The 22,616-nt window shown below is 44.8% G+C and overlaps 2 protein-coding genes, 1 long non-coding RNA gene and 4 other non-coding genes across 7 annotated transcripts; 5 read left to right on the top strand and 2 right to left on the bottom strand.

Moving 5' to 3' along the window:
- Nucleotides 1–1,298: 1,298 nt before the first annotated feature.
- LOC127348539 (uncharacterized) lies at nucleotides 1,299–2,259 on the bottom strand. Its single transcript, XM_051374533.2, has one exon. It carries the CDS (start codon nucleotides 1,926–1,928, stop codon nucleotides 1,446–1,448), a length of 483 nt encoding a protein of 160 aa, XP_051230493.1. The 5' UTR covers nucleotides 1,929–2,259; the 3' UTR covers nucleotides 1,299–1,445.
- Nucleotides 2,260–5,312: 3,053 nt separating this feature from the next.
- On the top strand, nucleotides 5,313–7,902 carry LOC127293498 (uncharacterized). Its single transcript, XR_007845868.2, has 2 exons — nucleotides 5,313–6,344; nucleotides 6,428–7,902. It is a non-coding gene; the product is annotated as an uncharacterized lncRNA (long non-coding RNA).
- Nucleotides 5,902–5,991, top strand: LOC127297808 (small nucleolar RNA snoR126). Its single transcript, XR_007849496.1, has one exon. It is a non-coding gene; the product is annotated as a small nucleolar RNA snoR126 (small nucleolar RNA).
- On the top strand, nucleotides 6,440–6,529 carry LOC127297806 (small nucleolar RNA snoR126). The gene has a single exon (XR_007849494.1). It is a non-coding gene; the product is annotated as a small nucleolar RNA snoR126 (small nucleolar RNA).
- LOC127297804 (small nucleolar RNA snoR126) lies at nucleotides 6,599–6,691 on the top strand. The gene has a single exon (XR_007849491.1). It is a non-coding gene; the product is annotated as a small nucleolar RNA snoR126 (small nucleolar RNA).
- LOC127297807 (small nucleolar RNA snoR126) lies at nucleotides 7,246–7,337 on the top strand. Its single transcript, XR_007849495.1, has one exon. It is a non-coding gene; the product is annotated as a small nucleolar RNA snoR126 (small nucleolar RNA).
- Nucleotides 7,903–12,264: 4,362 nt separating the features above from the next.
- LOC127293499 (growth-regulating factor 9) lies at nucleotides 12,265–15,142 on the bottom strand. Its single transcript, XM_051323135.2, has 4 exons — nucleotides 14,804–15,142; nucleotides 14,166–14,354; nucleotides 13,416–13,734; nucleotides 12,265–13,067 (listed from the first exon to the last, which is right to left on the bottom strand). Exons 1-4 carry the CDS (start codon nucleotides 14,967–14,969, stop codon nucleotides 12,563–12,565), a joined length of 1,179 nt encoding a protein of 392 aa, XP_051179095.1. The 5' UTR covers nucleotides 14,970–15,142; the 3' UTR covers nucleotides 12,265–12,562.
- Nucleotides 15,143–22,616: the final 7,474 nt, after the last annotated feature.

Consider the following 22,616-nt stretch of genomic DNA (forward strand, 5'->3'; position numbering starts at 1 on the left):
GGTAGGCAACACAAGTACAATAAGGTACAGTCAGCTGGCTATAAGAGATAAAATATTATAAGTTTGCTTAGTTGGAGGAGAGAGATTACGAGAGAGAAGGTAAGTGGACTCTTATCTAATAGCCAGCTCTAGCACGTGCTCCTAGGCACCATGTAAGACTAAAAGGTGGGTCATGTATTGTAAAAGTACTACACTTTTATAGCTTACTATTGTACATATTAGCTATAAGTTGACTATAGATGATGTGACAAATTGTTATAGCCGGCTGCCGGCTACACTATTGTTCTTGCTCTAATACTATCCAAAAAAAAATTTGCCAAACGAGAATGGTTACAAAGTACACCAGATGGAAGAAACTAGAACGCACAAGAACAGTTAAGATCTCAATAAAAAATGGAAGTTACACCGGAGTACTTTGAAAATTGTCGTTGAGACTCAATAGAAATAACAATTACACCAAATACATTTGAAATTGTCATTCTTTATTCATCTTTTTGCATGTAGATATTAATTGAAGTTTATGGTGAAAACTGCAAAAGACTAAACATGTGTAACCTTACTAACCCTTACATATTGCGGTTGAGTCGCCACAACTAGCAGGTGAGGACCTAAAATCGTTGAACGTGTTAGACGGGACACACCTCTTTGGTGGCAAGCAGACGCAATATTAATTCATTATGATATGACGAGAGAAGTTCATGAGTAGTGGCGGAGCTTGCTGAGAAGTTCTACGGGGGCAGAAAAAAATTCAGTAATCCGCCAGTGTTCATGAGTACAAAGGAACTAAACATGAGAACCGATGACAAAATTAACTAAACTTGATACCATCGTCAGCAAGATAGGTCCAAATGCCATATGACAAACTGCCAAATATAGAGTCGATTATATGTGGCTCTAAAACATCACAGGCTTTGTGACGTTGGCAACCGAATTCAGAGACCATCCTCTAGTGTTGATATGCCGATCACGAGCGACATGAAAACCTAACATTGAATAAAAGCATATTGCAATCCGGATGTAGACAATTATTTTGCATCTCCTATAGATAATATTGACATCATGTCTGCCTTACACAAGTATACCATATAGTTTACCGTAAAGTACCGGATAACGACTGAAACCCATTAGGCATGCAACCAAACTTTCTTCTATGGAAATAAAATCAATAGGTTTAGTTTTGTTTTTTAAAAAAAATTAACAGATAGAAACATTGTATAGCCGGCCACGGGTTATCTTATTTCAGTAGAAACTTTGTCACCTGCTACCAGTCTGTCTCACCGTCATAGGTTAAGACCAAGTGAAATTCAGACTCCATAATAACTCTGTTTAACTGTTTTGTATGTGTTTGGTGCTTCTCCCCTGCTAATAAACACGATCTTTACTGTACTACAGAGCATCAAAAGCAGTACAATGAGCACCAGAAAAGGCAGAAACTGCTGTAGATCTTAACAACGATCATCGGCTTCACGGACTTTTGGCAGCCTGACGACGCTGCCCTCCACGACCCCACAGGAGCTCTTGCAGGAGGCGCCGAGGCCGAGCCCGAGGCTGAGTCTAAGCCCGGCCCATCCAAGCAGCTTCTGGGCCCCCACGTCGCGCCCTCTCCCGGCCGCCTTCCTGCCGCTCGCGGTGCAGGCCAGGTAGGCCGCGAGGAACGGGTCCTCCTCCGGCCGGACGACGCCCCGTCTGCTCGCCGACGGGGACGGAGACATGGCCGGCGCCCCGGCTCCTCCCGGTGGCAGCGGCACGCGCAGCCGAGGCGCCTCCGCCTTCTTCATGCTGGCTGACGACGTTGTCCTTCGGCTGGTGGGCTGCTTCTTGGCCTCGGCCGGGCTCTGCAGCTTGGACACCCCCGGCTCGTGCTCCCATGCGAACGGCACCGTCCTCGGTGTACCGCACGTCGCCGCCGCGACATGTCCAGCCTCCATTTCTGTATCTGTCTCTCTCCTGCTAGGCTGCTACAGAGCGGACCACGCTACAGCTCGTTAGCGTGATTGTAGAATCAGCAGCTGGGACGACAAAGAGATGGGGTGGTCCGAGAAGGAAGGAAGAAGAGCGAGGGGTCGGAGGTCGCAGCGGCCTGGTGGCAGTAGCTGTACACTACCTAGGCCGGCGAGAAACGGGACGGGCATGCTTGGAGCTTTTGTAGCGCCAGGGCAGTTCGGCAAGGGGCTGATCGGTTCTCTGATGTGACGGCCGGCGCGGGGTTGGAGGATCGGGAAGGGTGGTGGCCACCACTGACCGTGACCGGCCGTGTCCTCTTCTGGAGTTCGGTTTCGCCTTTCGGCATGTGGGATCGATGATCGGATCGAGCTCAAAACAGAACCACGCACACGATCCAGCGGCTGCTAACCGTCTACCGGAAATACAGTTGCAGATGCTGCGGCTTTCATCTGCCAGCAACAGCAGGTTGGCGTGGATCTTCAGCTCTGATCCACAACTCCATATCTTATGCTCTGTGAGCTCCATCTGGTGATCTGGGCACTGCGGCACTGGTCAGGAGCACGCATCTCGTCGTGGTTTAGGTGACGATTGACACCGATCATCGCGACCTAGACGCTAGCTTACAAGGCAGGAGTCAGGATGCAGCGCACGACTTCCATAGGTGCATACGTGCATGTAGAAAATTTTCGGGAGCTGATAGTGATCCAAAGACAAGGAGTTATCAACTGTTCGAGGGTCACTGGCCGAGCCTATTTTTAATCGCGTGCGATTCCACCGCATGTGACGGCCAAATTCTTCACAACCATAACCCGATTTGGACAGAGTGAAGAACGGACATGCCAATTTGCTCACGGGATCACTGCTCAATTCTCCAACTGGGTTTTAATAATGTGGATGTGGTGGTGTTTCGATAAGCAATTTGCATGTTTTGTTTCGAGGTCACGGAGGTAGGCCAGGTCTCGACCGTCAGCTGCGAAATTTGGTTTTGCTGAAAGTGACCACAAGTCCGTTTTGTAATAAGAAGGGGCATATCACCATGGCGAATACATGGGGGTTTGGCTATCTTTGCCAAGAGGTGGCTGATGATAGTGCCCTAGGTCCCAATCCAAGGGGGAAAAAACATGTTATCTTCCTCGCACCAGACCAAACTGATGTAATATTTTGGTTCACGTCGTCCTCGTACATCACAGGTTCACATTTTTGCAATACGAGTCGGCATTATTATCTTCTGGTTTGTCGTTCCTGGATAAATTAATTAAGGGTTCTTTGATGCAAAGATTTGGGGAGGATTGTAATTATAAGGAATTTTTTCCCAATGCGTGTTGCTTGTGATACATTGGGTTGCATTTGCAACGGCCATAGGAATTATTCCATAGGATTCACTTGCACAAGATTTCGTGGGCAACTTTATACCCGCTCCAGCCCCTCTTTGATTCGTGGGATTCTAAAAGCAGCATGGATTGAAAAACACTTCAATCCTATGCTATTTCATACTACCTCCATCTCAAGGATTAAGGCTTATATATTTTTGACAAAATCAAACTATGTCAGGTTTGACCAAGTTTTTATCAAAAACATTAACATGTAAAATACAAAATCAATATGATTAGATAGATAATGAAATATATTTTCCTATGATACCTACAAAATATCATATTTGTTGATAGATTTTTCTAAAAGTTTGATCAAAGTTTACTTAGTTTGAATTTTTTTTTTAAAAAGCCTTAGGATGGAGTTAGTATGCATCAAAGTTTGTTTTACTCCATCGTACAAATGTAAAAAATAGGTTTAAATGGAAGTTACATTTCTTATGAAATGTAGTACGCATGGTTACGTAGGAGAAAGTTCCTATGAGATTCAATCCTACAAATCAAACAACCAACATAAGAAAAAAATCTAAGATTTTGAATCCTCTAAAATTTCTATGTAAATCATTTGAATCACTAAGACATTTAGAAACAATCGTACGTTATTATATGATGGTACCAAACAAACCAAAGCCTTGTAGGATTCAAGTGGTCATAACTGCGTTTTTCCTATTCCATGTTCTTAAAATCATGTGAATCAAATAGACAACACGTACAATTTTGCCTAGCATTGCTTAAATTACATATGGCCTCTTTCTATGGTGGAGTATGTGCCGGATAGAAGACCTTGCCAGCTCAACACAATACAACGGAAAGTGGGTTATAAGTGAGCTGCCTTCAGTTAGTGCGCTGAATTCATGTGAAACACTAAGTGAATGCTAGAGAGAAGGGTGGGCCACAACCCCGTATGGCCCACACATAGTGCCGCCACTGTCCTCTTTGTTTTGAAGGTTTTTCTCTAGAAATCCTAGGTGGTAGAATGTAGGTTTTTTTATTTTGATGATTAAGTGACATATTTAATTGAAATAATTTGTTTACAAGGTATTTCATAAAAGAATTGCTTCACGCAAACCTCTTTAGTAAACTTCTTGTGTTTATTGTCGTGCCATCAAACAAACTCTGGTGCAGATATGGTCCTATAGTACTTGAGTAGATTTGACATTGCAATTCTTAGTTTGTCCTATCTTTATGTTGTTTGAATTCAGCGGATGCGAATCAAAGACTAATAGACACAACAAAGCATGTAGCACACAAGTGAGAAACATACTACATAGCGCCACATGGGTTACACAAGCGAAGCGCTCTTTTATGACACCCTTGCTCCACGAAGATCTTTAAAATAAGAATAATTTTGTGAATTCTTACTAACTATAGTATATCCCGACGTTTCTCGAAAGTGTGGAAAAAGTAGAAATTCAAAGACTCTCGAACAAACTCTCTCATTCTTCCTGGTTGTGATGCCTGACAGTTAACATGAATTTTTTTTCTTATACTTAACCAATAAAAGTGGTGGAAGTACCAATCTTTGTTTCTCCAAGTTGTTTTTTTAGTAGTAAACATTTTATTTTTTACCAAGATTGGTTTTACCACTAGCTTTTAGAGTAAATATTTGATTTAGAAGACATGCATTTTATTCACAAAGGTATATGATTTAAATTAACTTATAGTAAATACGAAAGATTTATCTAGAAATACCCCCTCTCCATCTCTTCAAAATACGTCCTTCGTGATTTTGGCATGACATCCGAATTTTTGTCGGCAATTGAACTATCTTTCTTAGTCGGGAATTTGTGAATATGAAGAAATAGAAACAATGTTACCATGCCAATTTTTTGGGATGGTTGTCCAAATTGCTCAAAGTGAAATCTAGCAATTCATACCGTACGGGTGGCTTTTCTTACAGGTGGTTAAAACATGGAAATCCCTTATAAAAAAGAAGAGGAATATAAGATGCTCTTGGGCTCACTGGGCCGAGTCCAAGTCCCTTATAACAGTCCAAAGTCTAAACCACAAGCAGGGAAAGAAAGTGCACCACAGGCCACAACACCAGGTTAGGGTTCCCCAGTGACTGGGTGAGGTCGCCTGAAACACTAGATCTACCCGATGCCCTGCTTGATTCGACCAAAAAATACACTAATTTTTGCCGTTATTCTTCGGAGCCTTGTTCGATCTCAACAAGCTAACGGTATTTCCTTTCCCTGTTTATATAGGCACCTAGTAGGGTGTTAGATCGAGCGGAAAAAAGTTCTTATCAATTTTCATTGCAGAATCTTGATAATTTCGCGTGAGTTTGGGTAGTTAGCTTACAGATTCGATGGCTTTTTTGTTCAGATTAGTCCCAGATTAAGTCTTAGCTCTAGTAGCATAGCCCGAAAGATATAAGGTCTTTTTTAGTTACGCTTGCCTGTGCACTAAGAAGTTTATTGCCCTTGCAGTTTGCTTTCTCTAATCTCTGCTAATTTGGGTTGGGGCTTCATAGTTCATACGGCATCTTGCTTCTTAGGCCTACTTGTACGCCAGTTCTTCATTTTAAGTACTGCTTCCATGAAGTTTATTGCCATTGTATAAGATCCCTATAATTGTTCTCGCGTGGCTGTGATGACAACAAAGATTCTTTGTCAGACCTTAATTTCAGTTAAGGACCAAAAGTGATGACTTTATTTGTGCGTGTCTGAGCTGACGCTCTTTTTATAGGTGCAGTCTTGTCTAAATGTTTGGTTTCCCTTCTCTTTGTGCTGTTTTTTTTTTTGCAACTTTTTGTTCATGTTTTTAGGTGAGCAGAGCTAGCTCAGTGTTGTCGTGTTCTCAAATATCTATTTTTTGTAATTTTGGTTCATGTTTTTTAGGTGACAACTGTGTGTAGATGAACTAGCTCAGTATTTTTGTGTTCTCCAATATCTATTGCGGTCTGTAACAATTGTGCATGGGAGTTCAACAAATTTGTCAAGCCATTGCTACTTCATTCGATGGCTATTGACTTCAGTTACTCCTATATTGATGCAAGGCAAAGATAGCCCTGGTTCATCGAAAATGGTTGGACTTTGGGTTAGGCCTGCCTTCAGCATTCTACAAATTTGATCCTTTTGTGCTCGTAATCTGTTCGTTTTTTTTTTCAGGATCTTTATGCATGGCTGTGATGATGAAAACTTCGTTTCTCGATGCTGAGACTTGATCTATTCAAGGATAAAATTTTGATGAGAATTGCGTGCCTGAGCCAATGTGACCTAACCTTTATGTATTTATCTGAGATAAATTCATTTTTCGTTGTTGCTTGTAGTATTCTTGCCTGGCTGTGATGACAAAAATTCCGTTTCTCGGTGCTGATACTTGATTTATTCAAGGACCAAGAATGTGATGAGCTTTGTGCGTGTCTGAGCCCATGCACCTTATTGGCTGTGCGCATTTGTGTTTTTTTCGTTTTGTATTGCCCAGAGTCTTTCTCCTGGATCAGTCTTTTAGGGGTAATAATTTCAGCCTTATGTAATCGTTTAGGAGTCTAACCTGTGTGATTTCCAAGGATCTTGCAATTTCAAACAACGACCTGTTTTTGCACAAATCCTGTTTTTTTTTCATAACGAAGGCCATGTTTCTTTCAGCAACATGCTGCATAAACATCTGGTGCAGAGAGGCTTAGATTGCAATACTGTTCTACGTCTTCTCAGCAGAAAAGAAACTGAATGAACGATAGATATCTCTATAGAAAAGAAACTGAATGTATGATATAGAAAATAAACTTCATGTATGATAGATATATATGAATTTTGATGAACAGCTAGGGCTTATGGATCTCGTATCATTCACTTTTTACTGGGTCTGTGAAACTCATATTAGGTAATTCAAGGCTAAATCATCAAACATCCACACGTTTATGAGTTTATCAGGATTATACGCATCATCTACTTGTTCCACGACAAAACTTTGTACTGTTCTTGCCTGGCTGTCATGACAAAAACCTCCGTTTCTCGGTGCTGATTTGATTTATTCAAGGACATGGAATGTGATGAGCTTTGTGCGTGTCTGAGCCCCCAGGCACCTTATTATCTATTTATCTACATGCGCCTTTCTGCTATTTCTGTTTTGCTTTGCCTGGGTTCTTGTTCCTTGATTACTGGGTCTTTTAGGGGTTTTCTGGGGAGCTTGCGAACTAGTAGGCCACTAGGTGGATCTGATATTTTCATCTGCGATAGAGATTATAATCGCTGTTCTGAATGGTACTCTTTTCCTGTATGGGCAACTGCAAAAGTCCTGCTTTTTCTTTTTCTTTTTAAACAACCTTGTGCTTCTTTCAGGAACGTGCTTCAAAAATATCGGGCCAGAGTGAGGCTTTATGATCCATCGATCCTCCTTCCTAGGTAGTTAGCTTGTTCGCAAAACAGAGAACACTGAATATATGATAGATCTGAATGAATTTGATAAATAGTGATGGCTTATGGAGCTCACACCACTCAATTTTACTGGCCCTGTGAAACACATAGTAGGTGATTCAAGGCTAAATGTGTATCAGGATTATATGGATCCTTCTCCATCTACATGTTCTATGATTACATTCTACTTCTCTTTGTGAAGAGTTCCTCTTAGGATCTTTGTATTATTGATGGTGTGGATACAGTTGGTGCAGTGTTTAAAAGCTGTATGTCCCTAGTCATATTTGCTTGACAGATCAATTTATGTCATGACTATTACATGGAAATCATAGTTCCAATTTTAGAAAATTTGGCGTATGCAGAAATGGATTGCGTGAACTTTACCTGTTAAAATTTAGCTAACATGATCTGGTACTCGTGTAGCAAAACGACAAGCTAGAATTTTTTGGATACAGCCTAATTCATGAAAAAAAAGTTGCAACTGATTGGAGATTACAAAGCAGATGACTGAAAATAGAAAGAGAGAAAAACAAGCATGGATAGGGAATACATCTAAGCTAGCTCATCATGTTTGTAATGGGGATTCACATTTCATGGCCCTCCAGATTCAGTTACCAACCATATGGTGAAGTTCCTCGACATTAGAAAGCAGAAGCTTTGTTTTTCTGAGACTCGATCTTGTCTATTCAGGCTAAATTTTTGAATGACTGATTTAAGATATTCACGATCATGCAGCTGCTGGTTGCTTGGCTTCTACACTGTATTTTAGGAGATTGATTCACCATCTACTGGAGGACAGAACTTATCTGGTTTGTTCTGCTGCTTCAGTTGAGAGAGCAGGGGCACTGTGTGTTGTCGATTAGTAAAAATTTAACTGTGGAGCATTGTTGCCTTGTTCTGGTTTGTTTGCCCTCTCATTGCTCACCAATACCTCGTGAACATGTAGAAGTATCAAATACTCTGTTGTAGTACAGAGGGAGTAGAAGTTAATGTTAGTTTCTACTAAAAATAAAAACTATCCTGATACACTTGATATAGCAGCCATAACTTTTGACTAGTTTTTGTTCTCCACTCACCAAAGCTACAGAACTTACTGTCTTGACAGTTGACACATATTCGAAAATATTTCACCATTCGTATGTGATCAAAGGCGCCACAAAATGGAATGGTATTATTCAATCCGTAGCTCTGGAATAGTTCTGGTATATATAAGAAGATCAAAACTCTGTTTCTGTGTATACTAACCTGTTTAAGCTATCTATCCAGCAGCTATCGCTTCCTCTCATCAGTTCATAAGTAGCTCTTGCTTTCTTGTTGCTACCCTGTGAGCCAGGGGATGCTAAGGGCATCTCCACTCGTCTCCCCGACGAGGTCCTCGAGCGACGTTTTTTCCATCCGGACGGCGAAATTCGGCCCAGTCGTGTCCCCGGTTCCTCGCTTTCGTCCGGATTTGGCCCTTCATCCATCCGGCGAGCCCACGCCTCCCCGGTCCCCCGGGGATCTATCGGGGACCGGACGAGTGAAAAACGGGGAAGGGCCCGATCTGTCGGCGACTCGACACACGAACCCCACCGCCACCTCGCTCAAAATCTCCCCCACTCCTCGTATCTCTCTCGCCGCCGGCACCACCCCGTCGGCTTGTTGCCCAGATTCCGCCGTCCCTCCTTCTCCACCTGCCTATATTCCGCCGTCTTTCGACGAAGGCCTATCTGGCTGCTCCTCTGCCAGCCTGTTTTCCGACTTTGGCCTACTCCTCGTCGCTCGCGGCTCGGGTTGCCTCGACCACGCCCGTCAGGTGTTCGTCTATGCGCCAGGAGATCCGAGACTCTACAATGCATCAACAGCTGCAAGATGATCTTGTGGAGCACATATGGACGCTCCGAGGCAACGCCAACGTCGACGCCAACTAGTCTGTCTTTATTTATTTGTTTCAAAACTTGTGAAATTGTGTGCTGAGTTTGTTTCAGCACTTGTTAAACATTGTACTGATTTTCGCCCAATTTGTTTCAGCAATTTTCTGAATCTTGTTCGCCGAACTTGTTAAATTTTATGTCGAATTTGATTGAAATATGTCAAATGCCCCAAGTTGGGGGTGTCCTGCCGGGGGGACGGCTGGAACTTCGGCGCTCTCCAGGCCTAATTTTCCTCCAATCCGGACGAAACTTTCGTCGGATTTGGACGTGGGGAGCGCCAACGAGTGGAGATGCTCTAATGAGCCAGCAGCAGATGTCTCTTTCGTTTGGTTTTCCACAGGCTTTCTTGAACGATGATGGTTTCTATTGATGTGCCACTCACATTACTTGTGCTCGGCCATCACTTCCTTTGAGCACTGCCATTTCTTGCCATGGGTTTGGCGGCATATTCCAAGTTCTGGGTTCGAACCTGTGTTAGTGCCCTTGAAAGACATGCCTCCATGTCACCGCATTACTGGGGAGTATGTCCTGCTTGCATTTGTACTCTAGAGTAGTCGGTATTGTCACTGCTCGATACATATAGACTGTTCGGTTACAAAATGTAAACATATATTTGTGACAGCTTGTATGAGGCATTTTATGTTATGACTACTTGCATGGTCTGGTTCACAAATCTTAGTGTGGAAATCTGTTGAAATGATATGTGCAACTTCATTGGCATACATATGCATAAGTGGAAACCGACCGCTCGGGTCGTCCCCCTCCTGGGCGACCTGGGGCGGCAAACCCTAGCCGCCGCCGCCGTCCTCCCCTCCCCCTCCCGCCCTCCTCGTCGTCCCCGGAGGCCGTCGCCGGCGAAGCCGGGCATGGCCGGTGATGGGGGCGGCGGGGCTCCTCGCGTGATCCCTCCGTGCGGCGGATGGAGGCCAGTGATGGTGGCGGCGGCGTGGCCATGATCTGGGGGCGCGGCTCTCCTCTTCCTCGCAGCGGCCTTCGGGCGGGCGGTGATGGGGTAGGCGGAGCGGACCCAGAACCTGGCGGCGCGATCCTCTCCTTCTGTCCTAGCCTCGGCATCGTCGGGCCAGCGGTGATGGAGACGGATCTCGCACTGCTCCTTCTCAAGGTTTGGGACCACGGCACCAAGGGCGGCGGCCCTGGATGGCGGAGACGCCGTCGACCTGGTGGCAGGTGGCGGTCGTCAGTGGCACCGTGGTGGTGGTCTTCTCTCTCGCCGGAGGAGATCGGCTAGTTGTGTGGCTAGCCGTGGCGGATCTCGTGATCCGTCGCTTAGCCCCCGATGGCGAGGCGTTGCTGCCGGTGAAAGCCGGCCGGACTTCGGTCATGGCGGATGAAGGCGGCGTGTTTCGTCGTTACCTTGTTGAAGGCATTGTCTCTGCAGCCTGCGTTTCTTCGCCTGGGCTGCTCCGGGGGAAATCCTAGACCCGGGTCTCCCGGATTAGACGATGGCGGCGCGCAACGCCGTTCTCCCTGATGGGGGCCTCGTTTTTGGAGCAGACAACGGATGGCGGTGGTGCTGAGGTGGAGCGGTGTGCTTTCGCTGTGTCGGTGTCGTCGAGTCACCGCGGCATGGTGCAGTGGTGTCTCGGGACGGATGCCGTGTGATGGACTTGCGCAGGATGGTGGAGTCGTATGGCGCCGTGGCGGCATCGATGGCAGGCCTGGCATGGTCAATGCGATGATCTCTCTTGAAGATGGAGTCGAGGAACACGGCGGTAGCAACTTCTATGGCGTAGGCGTTGGCGTATGCTGGGAGTCTGCTTGACTGGATGTGCTTCTCATCTGCTATTGGACGGCCTAGGAATCTGGGAAGGCATTTGGTTTTTGGTTGATGTGAGTTGGTGAACTGTCACCCCCTTCATCCCTCTGTAGGTTTAGCGAGATGGCTTCGAGTTTGATCTTTTGTATTGCTCTTGTAAAGTGTTGTAAATAATTTAATAAAAAAAGCCGTGTGCATCCCTTAGATGCAGAACCTGGGATGATATTTCCCCCATCTCGAAAAAAATATGCATCAGTGGACTTGTTTTGTAAATGAATCTTTTTTTATTGGAGCCTCATTTAAAACAGATGCAAGTGCTTCTTTTACTCATTCACATTCAAGGACCTAAAATGCGATGAGATTTGTGAGTGTCTGACCCAAGGCACCTTATTGTCTACACGAGCCTTTGTTCTATCTCTGTTTTGTTCTCGCTAGGTTTTTTGTTCATTGATTACCGAGTCTTTCAGGGGTAATCGTTTCAGCCTTATGTAGTCTTTCTGTACTCTTTGTTCTAATAGGTGTGATTTGTTGGGCGCTTGCAAACTAGACTAGGTCACCAGATGGATCTGGTATTTTCGTTGAATTTGCATCCACTATTGAGATCATAATTGTTGTTCTGAGTGGTTTTTACCAGCCACTGCAAAATCCAGTTTTTATTTCTTTTTAAACAACGGCAGTGTTTTCTTTCAGGAACATGCTTCATAAACATCGGGCCAGAGAGATCCTCCTTCCCACGTAGTTAGCTGGTATGTGGTTAAAGCTATATGTTCCCAGTGATATTTGCTTGACAGACAAATGTATGTTATAACTTATAAGCTCAAATAGATTTAGAATAGTTACCTAGGACTACTAGATGTGAATTAGAGTTGCAATTTTTCAAATTTTGGCATATGCAGAAATGGATTAATTTAAGTTTACCTGTTAAAATGCAGCTAACAAGATCTTGTACTCAGGCAGCAAAAGACAAGCTAAAAAATTTGGATACAGCCAAATTCATGAAAAAAAAAAGTTGCAACTGATTGGCGATTACAAAGCAGATGACTGAAAATAGAAAGGAGAGAAAAACAAGCATCAATAGGGCACACATCAAAGCTAGTTCATCCTGCTTGTATCACCATTGTTCCCTTCAATAGTGAGTTTGCTATGTCTAGCTCCCATTTTAATGGGGATTCACATTTCATGGTCCTCCCGATTCAGTTACCAACCATACGGTCTTGACTCACACTTATTGGTGAAGTCCTCAGTACTCTTGGAGTTTGTTAAGATCTCTCCTAGAGGTCCCCCTTGAGGCATCTCCCAAGAACTTGAGATGCAATCTTCCTGCGCTTGTGTCATGTTAGGTGTAAGCCAACTGATGTGTTGACCTTCTGGAGACAAATAGAAAGCCGATGAAACTGGCCCGGGATTAGAAGCTTTGTTTTTCTGAGACTCGATCTTGTCATTTTTATGCAGGCTGAAATTTTGAAGGACTGATTGAAGATACTCGCGATCATGCAGCTGCTGGTTGCTTCTGTCCCAAGGCTTCAGTACCGTATTTGAGGAGATGGATTCACTATCTACTGGAGGACTGAACTCATCTGGTTTATTCTGCTTCTTCAGTTGAGAGAGCAGGGGCAATGTGTGCTGTCGATTAGTTGAACTTAGCAGTGGAGCATTGTTGCCTTGTTCTGGTTTGTTTGCTCTTTCATTCATCACCATTGTCCTGCAAATGAGTACAGGTACCAAATAGAAGTTACAGTTACTGTCTACTACTAAAATTTAAACTATCTTGCTTGCTTCTATGTGGACCAAAACATGTTTCTCTGTGGACCTGTCTATGTGTCATTTAATCTCATTATAGCAGTCATAACTTTTTTTTTCCATTTTGAAAAGTTGTTTGTTTTCAATCACCCAAGCTAGGACCTTGGCTTGATGTGCATTTGAAAATATTTTACCATTAGTATGCGATGCAAAGGTGCCAAAAAAAATGGATGGTTTTATTCAATCTATAGCTCTGAAATAGTTCTGCTTGATATAAGAAGATCAGAACTCAGTTTTTGTGCATACTAACCTGTTTAAGCTATCCGTCCAGTAGCTATCACTTCCTGGCATCAGTTCATTACTAGCTTTTGCTTTCTTGGAGCTACCCTGTGAGGCAGGGGAAGATAACGAACCAACAGCAGGTGTCTCTTTCGCGGTCTTTCTAGTTTGGGTTTCCACAGGCTTTCTTGAACGATGGCGGTTCCTATTGATGTGCCGCTCACAATACTTGTGGTCGGCCATCGCTTCCTTTGAGCACCGCCATTTCTTTCCATCTGTTCGGCGGCATCTTCCAGGTTCTGGGTCAGAATCTGTATTCGTGAAGCCTTGATATACAGGCCTCCAAGTCACTGCATTACAGGTAAGTATGTCATGTTCTGCTTGCATTTGTGTTCTACAGTAGTTACTACCGTGACTGCCTGATATATATATATATTGACTGTTTGGTGACAAAATGTAAACAGATAGTTGTGCCAGCCTCTATGAGGCACTTTATGTTATGTTTACCGGTGTATTCTGGTTCACAAATCTTTGTGGAAATATGTGTAAATGATATGTGCAACTTCATTGACATACATATGCATCAGTGGACTTGTTTAGTAAATAAACTTTTTTATTGGAGCTTCAGATAATACAGATCCGAGTACTTCTTTTACTGACAGAGTCACATTCCTATGCAAATAGGTTCATGTAAAAATATGCTTGCTTTTGTACCTCAGTTCATGAAATGTTTACAAAAGTAAAACAAAAAAGATGTAGATCTTTTCATATAAATACTTACATCTATCGGCTGATGATCTGAAGCTATTGCTGATTGAAATGAGTAGGCTGGAAGGTATAGGGGCCTTGGCATTGAGATACTTGTATATGAGAGCCTGGTGCTCCAGCTCCATCCACTGTGTAGGGGTGAAAAGCATCTTGTTCTTGGACAGCAAGAACCTCTGCTCATTTGGCCTTCCAAAATCCATACCTAGATAATAAAAGGAAAACTATTTAGTATGACCTCAAAGAAGCAACAACCTTATCTTGAAACATTGATGCATGGTTTTTTTTCTTTATTTGGAGGAATGGAGCCAAGACAAAAGTGTAAAGTGGATTAAAAAAAGGCAATGAAATGGCACAGCCTTGGATGGGTGAGGAAGGGACCCAGCGAATGGGGTAGATTCGAGCAAATCCCCATGAGCAGTACTTGCAGCATTGATGGGAGCTCATCAAGCTCGGCTTTTTGACCTTTTTCTTTTATTTTGAGAACATGGGAACAGTCGAACAGAGAACAATGCCTACCAGGTATCAGCTATCATGACGACTTGTACAGAATAGATCGAAGAGGAAAAACAATATTATTTATCTTTTCTTGTACAAGATGCAGAAGCAAAGAATAATAATAGGAGAGAGGCGCGAGCAAACCCAAGCAAGAACCTGATGGGAGAGCGTGAGCAGCCTTGGAGAACCGGAGCATCTTCTGCTCGTCGAGGAAGGGGGAGGGGTAGGAGGCTGGCTGAGTGAAGCCGGATCTCTTCATGAGGCCGAGGTCCGTCTCCTTGGTGGACGGCGCCGTGAAGCCCAGCACCTGCCCGAGCTCCATGGCAGCAGTGGCGGCGACGGAGAGCTCAGGAAGCTAGTGGGGATGGGAGAAGTGGGGAGGAGGGGCCGGTGAGCATATTGCTGGAGGACTGGAGATAGTATGTGTGGTTGAAGTTGGGAGAGAGAGCAATGGAGTTTTGCTTTTGGTTTGGGAGGCAGAGAGTGTGGCCCTTTGGGAGACTAGGGGTGGCCCTTAAATAGCAAGCTCTGTCTTTTCATTCTTTCTTTAGTCCTGCTTTTGTTTTCTTTATTCATTGCTTGCTGTTTGATTTTTGGGTGAGCTGGATGCTGCTTTATCAGTGATCAGTAATAAGTAAATGACTTGTTGTACACTGATACTAGATGTTGCTGTCCATCTGATGGCCCACGAATCTAGCTAGTAGCTTCGAGGACTTGTCCTAGATTATTGGCAAGAAGAAAATGTTGTGAAAATGATGTGTGGGAGTACTTGTCACAAGCACAACTTAATCGAAAAAGGGCCATTGTACTATCTAGGAGTATCCACAGCACGTTCAAGCCTTTTGCTAGAGAATTAATCGGAGCTGTAGCAATTAGTTAGTGGGGGGGGGGGGGGGGGTATAGGTAGCAAGCCCATAACTACACGGCGGTGTACTCCACGCACAATGAATTTCTTTGTACTAAGTTGTACTCCTACATGCAGTTAGTGCACCCTTGTATCTTTGCAAGTGAATGTGTTTGCCCCCAAAACAGATTGCAGGGCTCTCTCCGCTCCACACGGTATGGTTGGTCGCTCTTGCTTGCTTTGAAATCGGCCTTGCTAGGTGTTAATGGATGAAAAAGCCTAGGTCTTTCCCTAGATTTCGTTGGTTCCCCAAGTTTCTCAATCGAGCAATGAAGTTAAGGTACTGGTAAACCTCAAGTAAAGAAGCAGTAGTACTCCGTACTTCCTCTAGCTCGTGCAGGAACAATAGTGTAGCTAGCAGTTGGCTATTGTGGTTTGTCTTTATAGCCATCATATACAATAGTTGATTCTAAAAATATACTACTTTTAAAAAATATATGGTCCACCCTTCATAAGAGCCCACTTAGGCTGACCATAGTGCTAGCTAGTATCTTAGGTAGTATTATACATTTTAGGCCCGCAAAAAATGCTAATGTGGCCTCTAATTAATGAGGAGAGATAAGATTAGAGTAACATATGTGAATACTGTATCATAGCGCACGTTATGAGAAAAGCAGAGCAAGTACAATAAGGTACAGTCAGTTGGCTATAAGAAATAAAATATTATAAGTTTGCTTAGTTGGAGGAGAGAGATTAGGAGAGAGAGGGGAAGGGGGCTCTTATCTAAGAGCAAGTACAATAAGTCCTAGTCAGCTGGCTATAAGAATTAAAATAGTATATTATTGCTTAGTTGGAGGAGAGAGAGGAGGGGAGAGAAGGTGAGTGGGCTCTTATGCAAGAGCCAGCTCTAGCACGTGCTGCTAGGCACTTTGTGAGAGTGAAAGGTGGGACACACATTGATTAAGTACTACATTTTTATAGCTCACTATTGTATATGTTGGCTCTAAGTTGGCTATAGATGACATGGCATTTGGCTTATAGCCAGCAGCTGGCTACACTATTGGAATTGCTCTAATAGTCAGCTCTAGCACGTGCTCCAAGGTACTATGTGAGACTAAAAGATGGATCATGTATTGTAAAAGTAGTTGACTATAGATGATGTGGCAAATTGTTATAGCCGGCTGCCGGCTACACTATTGTTCTTGCTCTAAATAGATCTTGTACACACAAGTTGTATGGGGATTCTACAAAATAATAAATTTAGAAGATTAGGATACTACTCTATAATATCACTAACGCGGACTTGTGGCTCTCGGGTGCAACGCACCCCCATAGACCAAAAAATTATAATAATTTAAATAAGTCAAATTTTTTTGAATCTTCCTGGAAATAAAAGATGATCAAGTTTGTACTCGTAAAAAAAAATGTTTGGACGCGAAATGATTCCCATGGACTCCAGGGCAAAAAAGATAAAATTATGACAAAAATAAAGTGAATAGTACCTGGTCATGGGGCATTTCGAGTTTGTTTTTTTACCCAGGATACAATAAAAGTAATTTCTTAGGAAAATATTTTATTTCAGGTACAATACCTGATCATCTTTGATTTCCAAAAAAAAAATTGAACATTTTTTAATATTTTTTTATTTTTCCAAGTATGGGGGTGCGTTGCACCCGAGAGCTCCTTTGTATTTCCCATAATATCACCCACTATAGTGGTAGTATCATAGACAAGTATCATATGCATGATACTACAATATGATACTATGCACTATGACCAGCCTTATCTCCTCTCTCATCTTCTCACTCCTTCAACTAAGCAAAGAAATAATGTTTTATCTCTTATAGCCAGCTGACTGGATCTTATTGTACTTGCTCTAAGATTAGTTAAAAGTCAATGGTTTCTACTACTCATTTCACTACTTATTGAACATTCATGATACTGAATCAATATTTGGTTATATAAAGCCACATCATTTGTCGTGTCAAACATTAACTAGTGATCTAGTCATCCATAAATATATCATTGAAATGTGCATCCTAATATCTCATGATATAAAATGTGTTGTATTAGAATACATTTTTCAAATCATATGCATTTGACATTATGAATGTTGATGCCTTTTCTTCTTACTTTGTCTACAGACGTTGACTAAGATTACTCATAGTGCAAGTAATTTCAGTAGTAACTTAGAAGCCAACTCTGTAAATTTGCTTATGTGACACTGAGTTAATGAGGAGAGAGAGGATGATAGAGTAACATAGCTAGTTACTGTAACATCACACTTTTCAAGACACAATGAGTCTACAAGCTAATTAATGGAGCAATGTATGATACTAACTCGATGTTAATATGCACTATAAAGGTAGTAACATAAACTAGTATCATGTGCATGTTACTAGCTGAAGTTACTATGCACTATGACCAGCCTTAATCCAGAACGCGATGGATCAGTACCCCCCCCCCCCCCACCCCCACACGTTCCTTCAACTAGAACAGGTAGAAAGAAAAATCTATCAACAAATATAATGTTGTATTATATCATATACAATTTATATTTAATGATGCACGTAATGACACTGATTTTATATTTTGCATGACAGTGCATTATTTATTTTTGAAAAATCAGACTTTACATGGTTTGGCTTTTTTAGAAAAAAAATTAAGATTTATTCATTGGAATAGTGTATGCATGCTGATCGGAGGGGTGACGGTAGATAACATGGCAATGGCTGCTTGTAGCCAGCCACAGGCCACACTATTAAACTTGGTTTTAGGGCTGCTTGACACGCTAGTGTTAGAGAGATGCTCTAGCTAGGCAGATTGACATGTTTTGCATTTCGAAGCAAGGAGCCTAATCCGGCGGTGGCTACGCTTAACACCCTCGGCTAAGAGCATCTCCAGTCGCGTCCCCCAAAGAGATTTGGGGACGCCGGCCAAAAAAACGTCTCAGTCGCGTGTCCCAAAGACCGCTTCGGTCCGGACGTGCTCCAAATGTTGTCCGGCGTCCCTAGCCCATCCCCTGTGTATAGAGTCTCTACCGGGGACGCCGGACACGACTTTTACACTTACTTTTTGTTTGGAGATCGCGTTTGGGGGACGTGGCTAGAAAAGGAACCTTCTCCAAATGAAAATTTGTCCGGACATCCCCAAACGACTAATCCGGCGCTTTGCTCGGACATCGTTTGGGGAACACGACTGGAGATGCTCTAGGTAAGTTAACACTGGAAGGGGAGCAAAGCATAGCAGAGGGATATGCTGGTAGACGTACATACGCGCACGCAAAGTAGAGAGAGGGCAGTCGCTTTGGCAGGGTTTGTGCGTGGCGTGCCGGCGGTGTCAGGCAGCCCCCATCACATCACCCGTCATCCATCTCGCGCGCTGGCGCTGGCGCTGCCGTTCTGTGCGCGCCGCTGCCGTTCTGCGCGCGCGGTCACGAGGTTGAGGTGACGCTTTTCAAGGAGCCCAGCCCGCAACTCCCGGCTTCATTCATTGCGACTCCCGCTGCTTGCACCTTTGCTATACAATTTCCACCCGGAGTTCACCGGCCCCCGCGCCCGCCACCGTCCGTGCTGCCGATCACCCGGCGAGCGTACGTGTAGCCGGTCTCGACGTCTCTCGGGGCAGTAAAGGCAACAGCTCACGCCTCGCCTTCATGCAAACGTACTGCGGCAGCTTGTCTTGTAGCAAGCATACCACGGTTGAAGTCACATACGTGAGTCCAGGGGCGACAATGCGTGCATGTCTCTTCCTGGCGAGCGAGCGAGCATCATGTGAGTTCAAATGGTCTGGGTCCCCTCCCCTCGCATCCCATGGCTTGGTTAAACCCGAGCTAGCTCCGGGGATCTCCTTGGAACCCCACCAAGTGGACTTGCCTGCATGCCCTCCATCGGCCACACAATGCAAACGATGTGACCATTACGGCATACCCGCGCGCGTATCCATGGCTCTCCTGTATTTATGATGGAGCAAGCAAGCTTCAAACGAGGGTGTCAATAGCGTCTTCAGCTGCGACACCAAAATAGTTTCTCAAAGCGATTCGATTTGGGGCGAACATGACATTTGACCACCGATACTCAAACGGCTCAAGTGTTTATACACAACTCATACCATCGGATTCATAATAACATTTTTTTCAACGATACAGTTTTATGACATATATTTTATATTTTGTTGACCAAATTAATGGTTAAAGTTTTGCTCCAAGTGTTTATTAGCCAAACAAACAGGTACGGAGGGAGTAACAATTTTTAAAAAAGCTCCTGGCTTCTAATCATATACATAGAGATACAGGTGTAGACGGAGTGGATCAAACCGAATATTGCTATTTCCATATCCTTTAACATGTTTTTTTTGGCCGATTCGGATCGAAGCGCATAATGGTAGGATATGAATTATATCTTATTGCGGGCATAGAGCAGATTCAATGCGGAACCGGATCAGAAACTGATAATTGAAAAAATACACACATTATGATAGAATAATTTATATTTAAAAAGTGAGCAAAAAATGTTTAACACTATACAATAGCTAAATATGTACATGTGTTGATACAAGAAAACAACTTGCATACTCGCACAACATCATGATAATCATGCAAATGTGCAATATTAATAATAGCATGACATGACAAGAGGAGGTAGGCATGCATAGTTTGGTCGATGAACTAATTGGTTTGTTCGAGAATTTGGGGTCAGGCTAATTTTATCGGATAATCCTCTTCGAGAACCTCGGATAATCGCGCAAAAAAAATGTGGATTCATATCCATCGGATATTGGCAATACCAACCATATTCTTATCTGTTTAACCAATGTCCACATCTAAACATTATTCTTAAATGCAGGTGTGGATATGGATCTGAAACATAAATTATCCATATCATTTAGAGCATCTCCAGCCGTCTCCCCGACGAGGCCCCCGGCAGTCAACTTTTTACATTCGGATGGCGATATTCGGCCTAATCGCGCCCCCGGCTTCTCGTTTCCACCCGGATTTGGCCTTTAATCCATCTGGAGAGCCCAGACCATCCCCAGCTTCCCGAGGCCCGGTCGAGGACTCCGGACGAAACAAAAACGCGCGAAAGTTGAGCGGGCCCGCGTTGTCGGCGATAGAACGGGTAGTTCCCTCCATTTATTTCGTTTTCCCCCCAAAATGTGCCGCATAAAACCATTTTCCCCGTCGAATTTTGGAGGAGCTACCGCCATTCTACCCCACGGTTGCAGCTCCTCCTCTTCCCTTCCACCACCATACCGCCGAAGAAGCTCGTCGCCGATGGCGCGCCGAAGGCAAGGAAGCTGCGGGCGCAAAAACAGAGACCGTCGGGCTGGACAAACGCGCAGTGGGCGGCGGATGTGGAGCGGCAGCGGAACGAAACTCGCGGTGGGGCGGAGAGGGAGAACAATTTTAACGCGAAGAAGGTGGCGGCGGCGGACGACATGCGAGGCTTGTCTCCATGAACTTCTCCCAGCCGCGCGTCGGCCAATTCCCCGACCAATGGCCGACCCAAGGTATGATTGGCTCTCCTTCCACCTTCTTGTCGGCGTCACCGACCACGGCCATGTTCCAGGACACCTACGCCTCCCGCATGGCGGGGTTTACGCCATTGCCGCTGGAGTACGACGGTCCGATGTACGAGGGAATCTCGCCTGCCCTGCGCTGTGGGCCGCTTTCCTTCTCCAACCCCGGGATGACATCGCCGAATGACAGAGTGATGCACGAGATGATCGCGTCGGGCTCCATGGCCGCCGCGTCGAGCCCGGGTTTCTTCACACAAGAGGAGGCAAGGGCGACGGAAGGAGTCGCGGGGTGTCGTCGGCGATCAGAACAACGGTACCCAAGACATCGACGAAGAAGATGAACATGTCGACCTCGACCAGGACGTCGACGAAGAGGATCCGCCTGAACCCAGTGCGGCGTCGACCAAGGGGAAGAACAGAAGGAAGAAGAACTCGCTGCCGGCCGAGCCGCGGATCAAATGGACGGGAAAAAAGAGTAGTGCCTCGCCGAAGCTTGGAAGACCGTTTCCATGAACGGCATCACCGGCGCCAATCAAAATTTCGAGACATATTGGCAGCGGGTCAAGTTGGCGTTCGATGAGCGCAAACTCGTCGATTCATACTTCAACAAGATGGTGATGGTACGCGGCGACAATGCAATGGGCACCCATTGGGGGATCATTCAGGCGGCGTGGAGCAAGTGGCATGGCATACAGGAGGAGATCGACAAATGCCCGGTGAGCGGCCACGAATTTGAAGACAACGTATGCTCACTCGACGTGGCTCCTCCGTCGACCATGGATCCCCGAGGTTTAATCTTGATTCGCCGGCGTGTATTTGCAGATGCGGCGGGCGTTCGACATGTACGTGGAAGACACCGATGGCCAGACGTTCAAGTACCTCAACGGCTTCGCCCGCATCGAGAACTGCGAGAAGTGGAAGGAGGTGTGCAAGAATCTCGAGAAGGGCGAGCAGTACAACCCCGATGATCTAGCCCCTGCCGCATCGGTCGTCCGCCCCGAGCACGGCCAGAAGAAGCTGAAAGAGATGAAGAAGGCGGGACATCCAGCCGAAAGGTTGCAGGCATCCTTCGACAAGTGCTGGGCCGACGCGAGGGCGCACGCCGCCGGGAGGGACGACAAGCACGACGTGCGGTGGAAGGAGATGTTCGCCAACCAGGGCGTCCAGATTCCCTTGCTCAAGGAAACCTCCGCGGAGAAGAAGAGGAACACCGACCTAACGTTCCTGATCAACGGCAACGACGGCAACATGAACGAGGAGACGAGGGCTTGGTACGACGCCCATCGCCAAGACATCCTCCGGCCCCCGCTTCGACGTCTACTCCTGCCGCAGCAACTGCCTACTGATACGTCCAAAACGTATCTACTTTCCCGAACACTTTTGCTATTGTTTTGCCTCTAATTTGTGTATTTTGGATGCAACTAACACGGACTAACGCTGTTTTCAGCAGAATTGCTCCGGTGTCTCGTTTTTGTGCAGAAATCCAACTTTCAGGAAAATCCTCGGAATTTATGCAGAAGGTCCTATTTTTCCAGAATATTGGTGGAGCCAGAAGAACAAGCCAGGTGGAGGCCCGAGGGCCCCACACCATAGGCCGGCGCGGCCCAG

The sequence above is a fragment of the Lolium perenne genome, chromosome 4 (genome assembly GCF_019359855.2).
Source record: "Lolium perenne isolate Kyuss_39 chromosome 4, Kyuss_2.0, whole genome shotgun sequence".
Taxonomy (NCBI): Eukaryota; Viridiplantae; Streptophyta; class Magnoliopsida; order Poales; family Poaceae; genus Lolium; species Lolium perenne.

Excerpts from the sequence above, each read along its gene's own strand:
- LOC127348539 (XM_051374533.2), bottom strand. The coding sequence starts at position 1,928 with ATGGAGGCTGGACATGTCGCGGCGGCGACGTGCGGTACACCGAGGACG.
- LOC127293499 (XM_051323135.2), bottom strand. The coding sequence starts at position 14,969 with ATGGAGCTCGGGCAGGTGCTGGGCTTCACGGCGCCGTCCACCAAGGAG. Across the intron at positions 13,735-14,165 it reads CAGATCATCAGCCGATAGAT|TGACTTGGAGGCCTGTATAT; the intron begins GTAAGTATTTAT and ends CCTGTAATGCAG. Across the intron at positions 13,068-13,415 it reads TGGACGGATAGCTTAAACAG|GACAATGGTGATGAATGAAA; the intron begins GTTAGTATGCAC and ends ACTCATTTGCAG.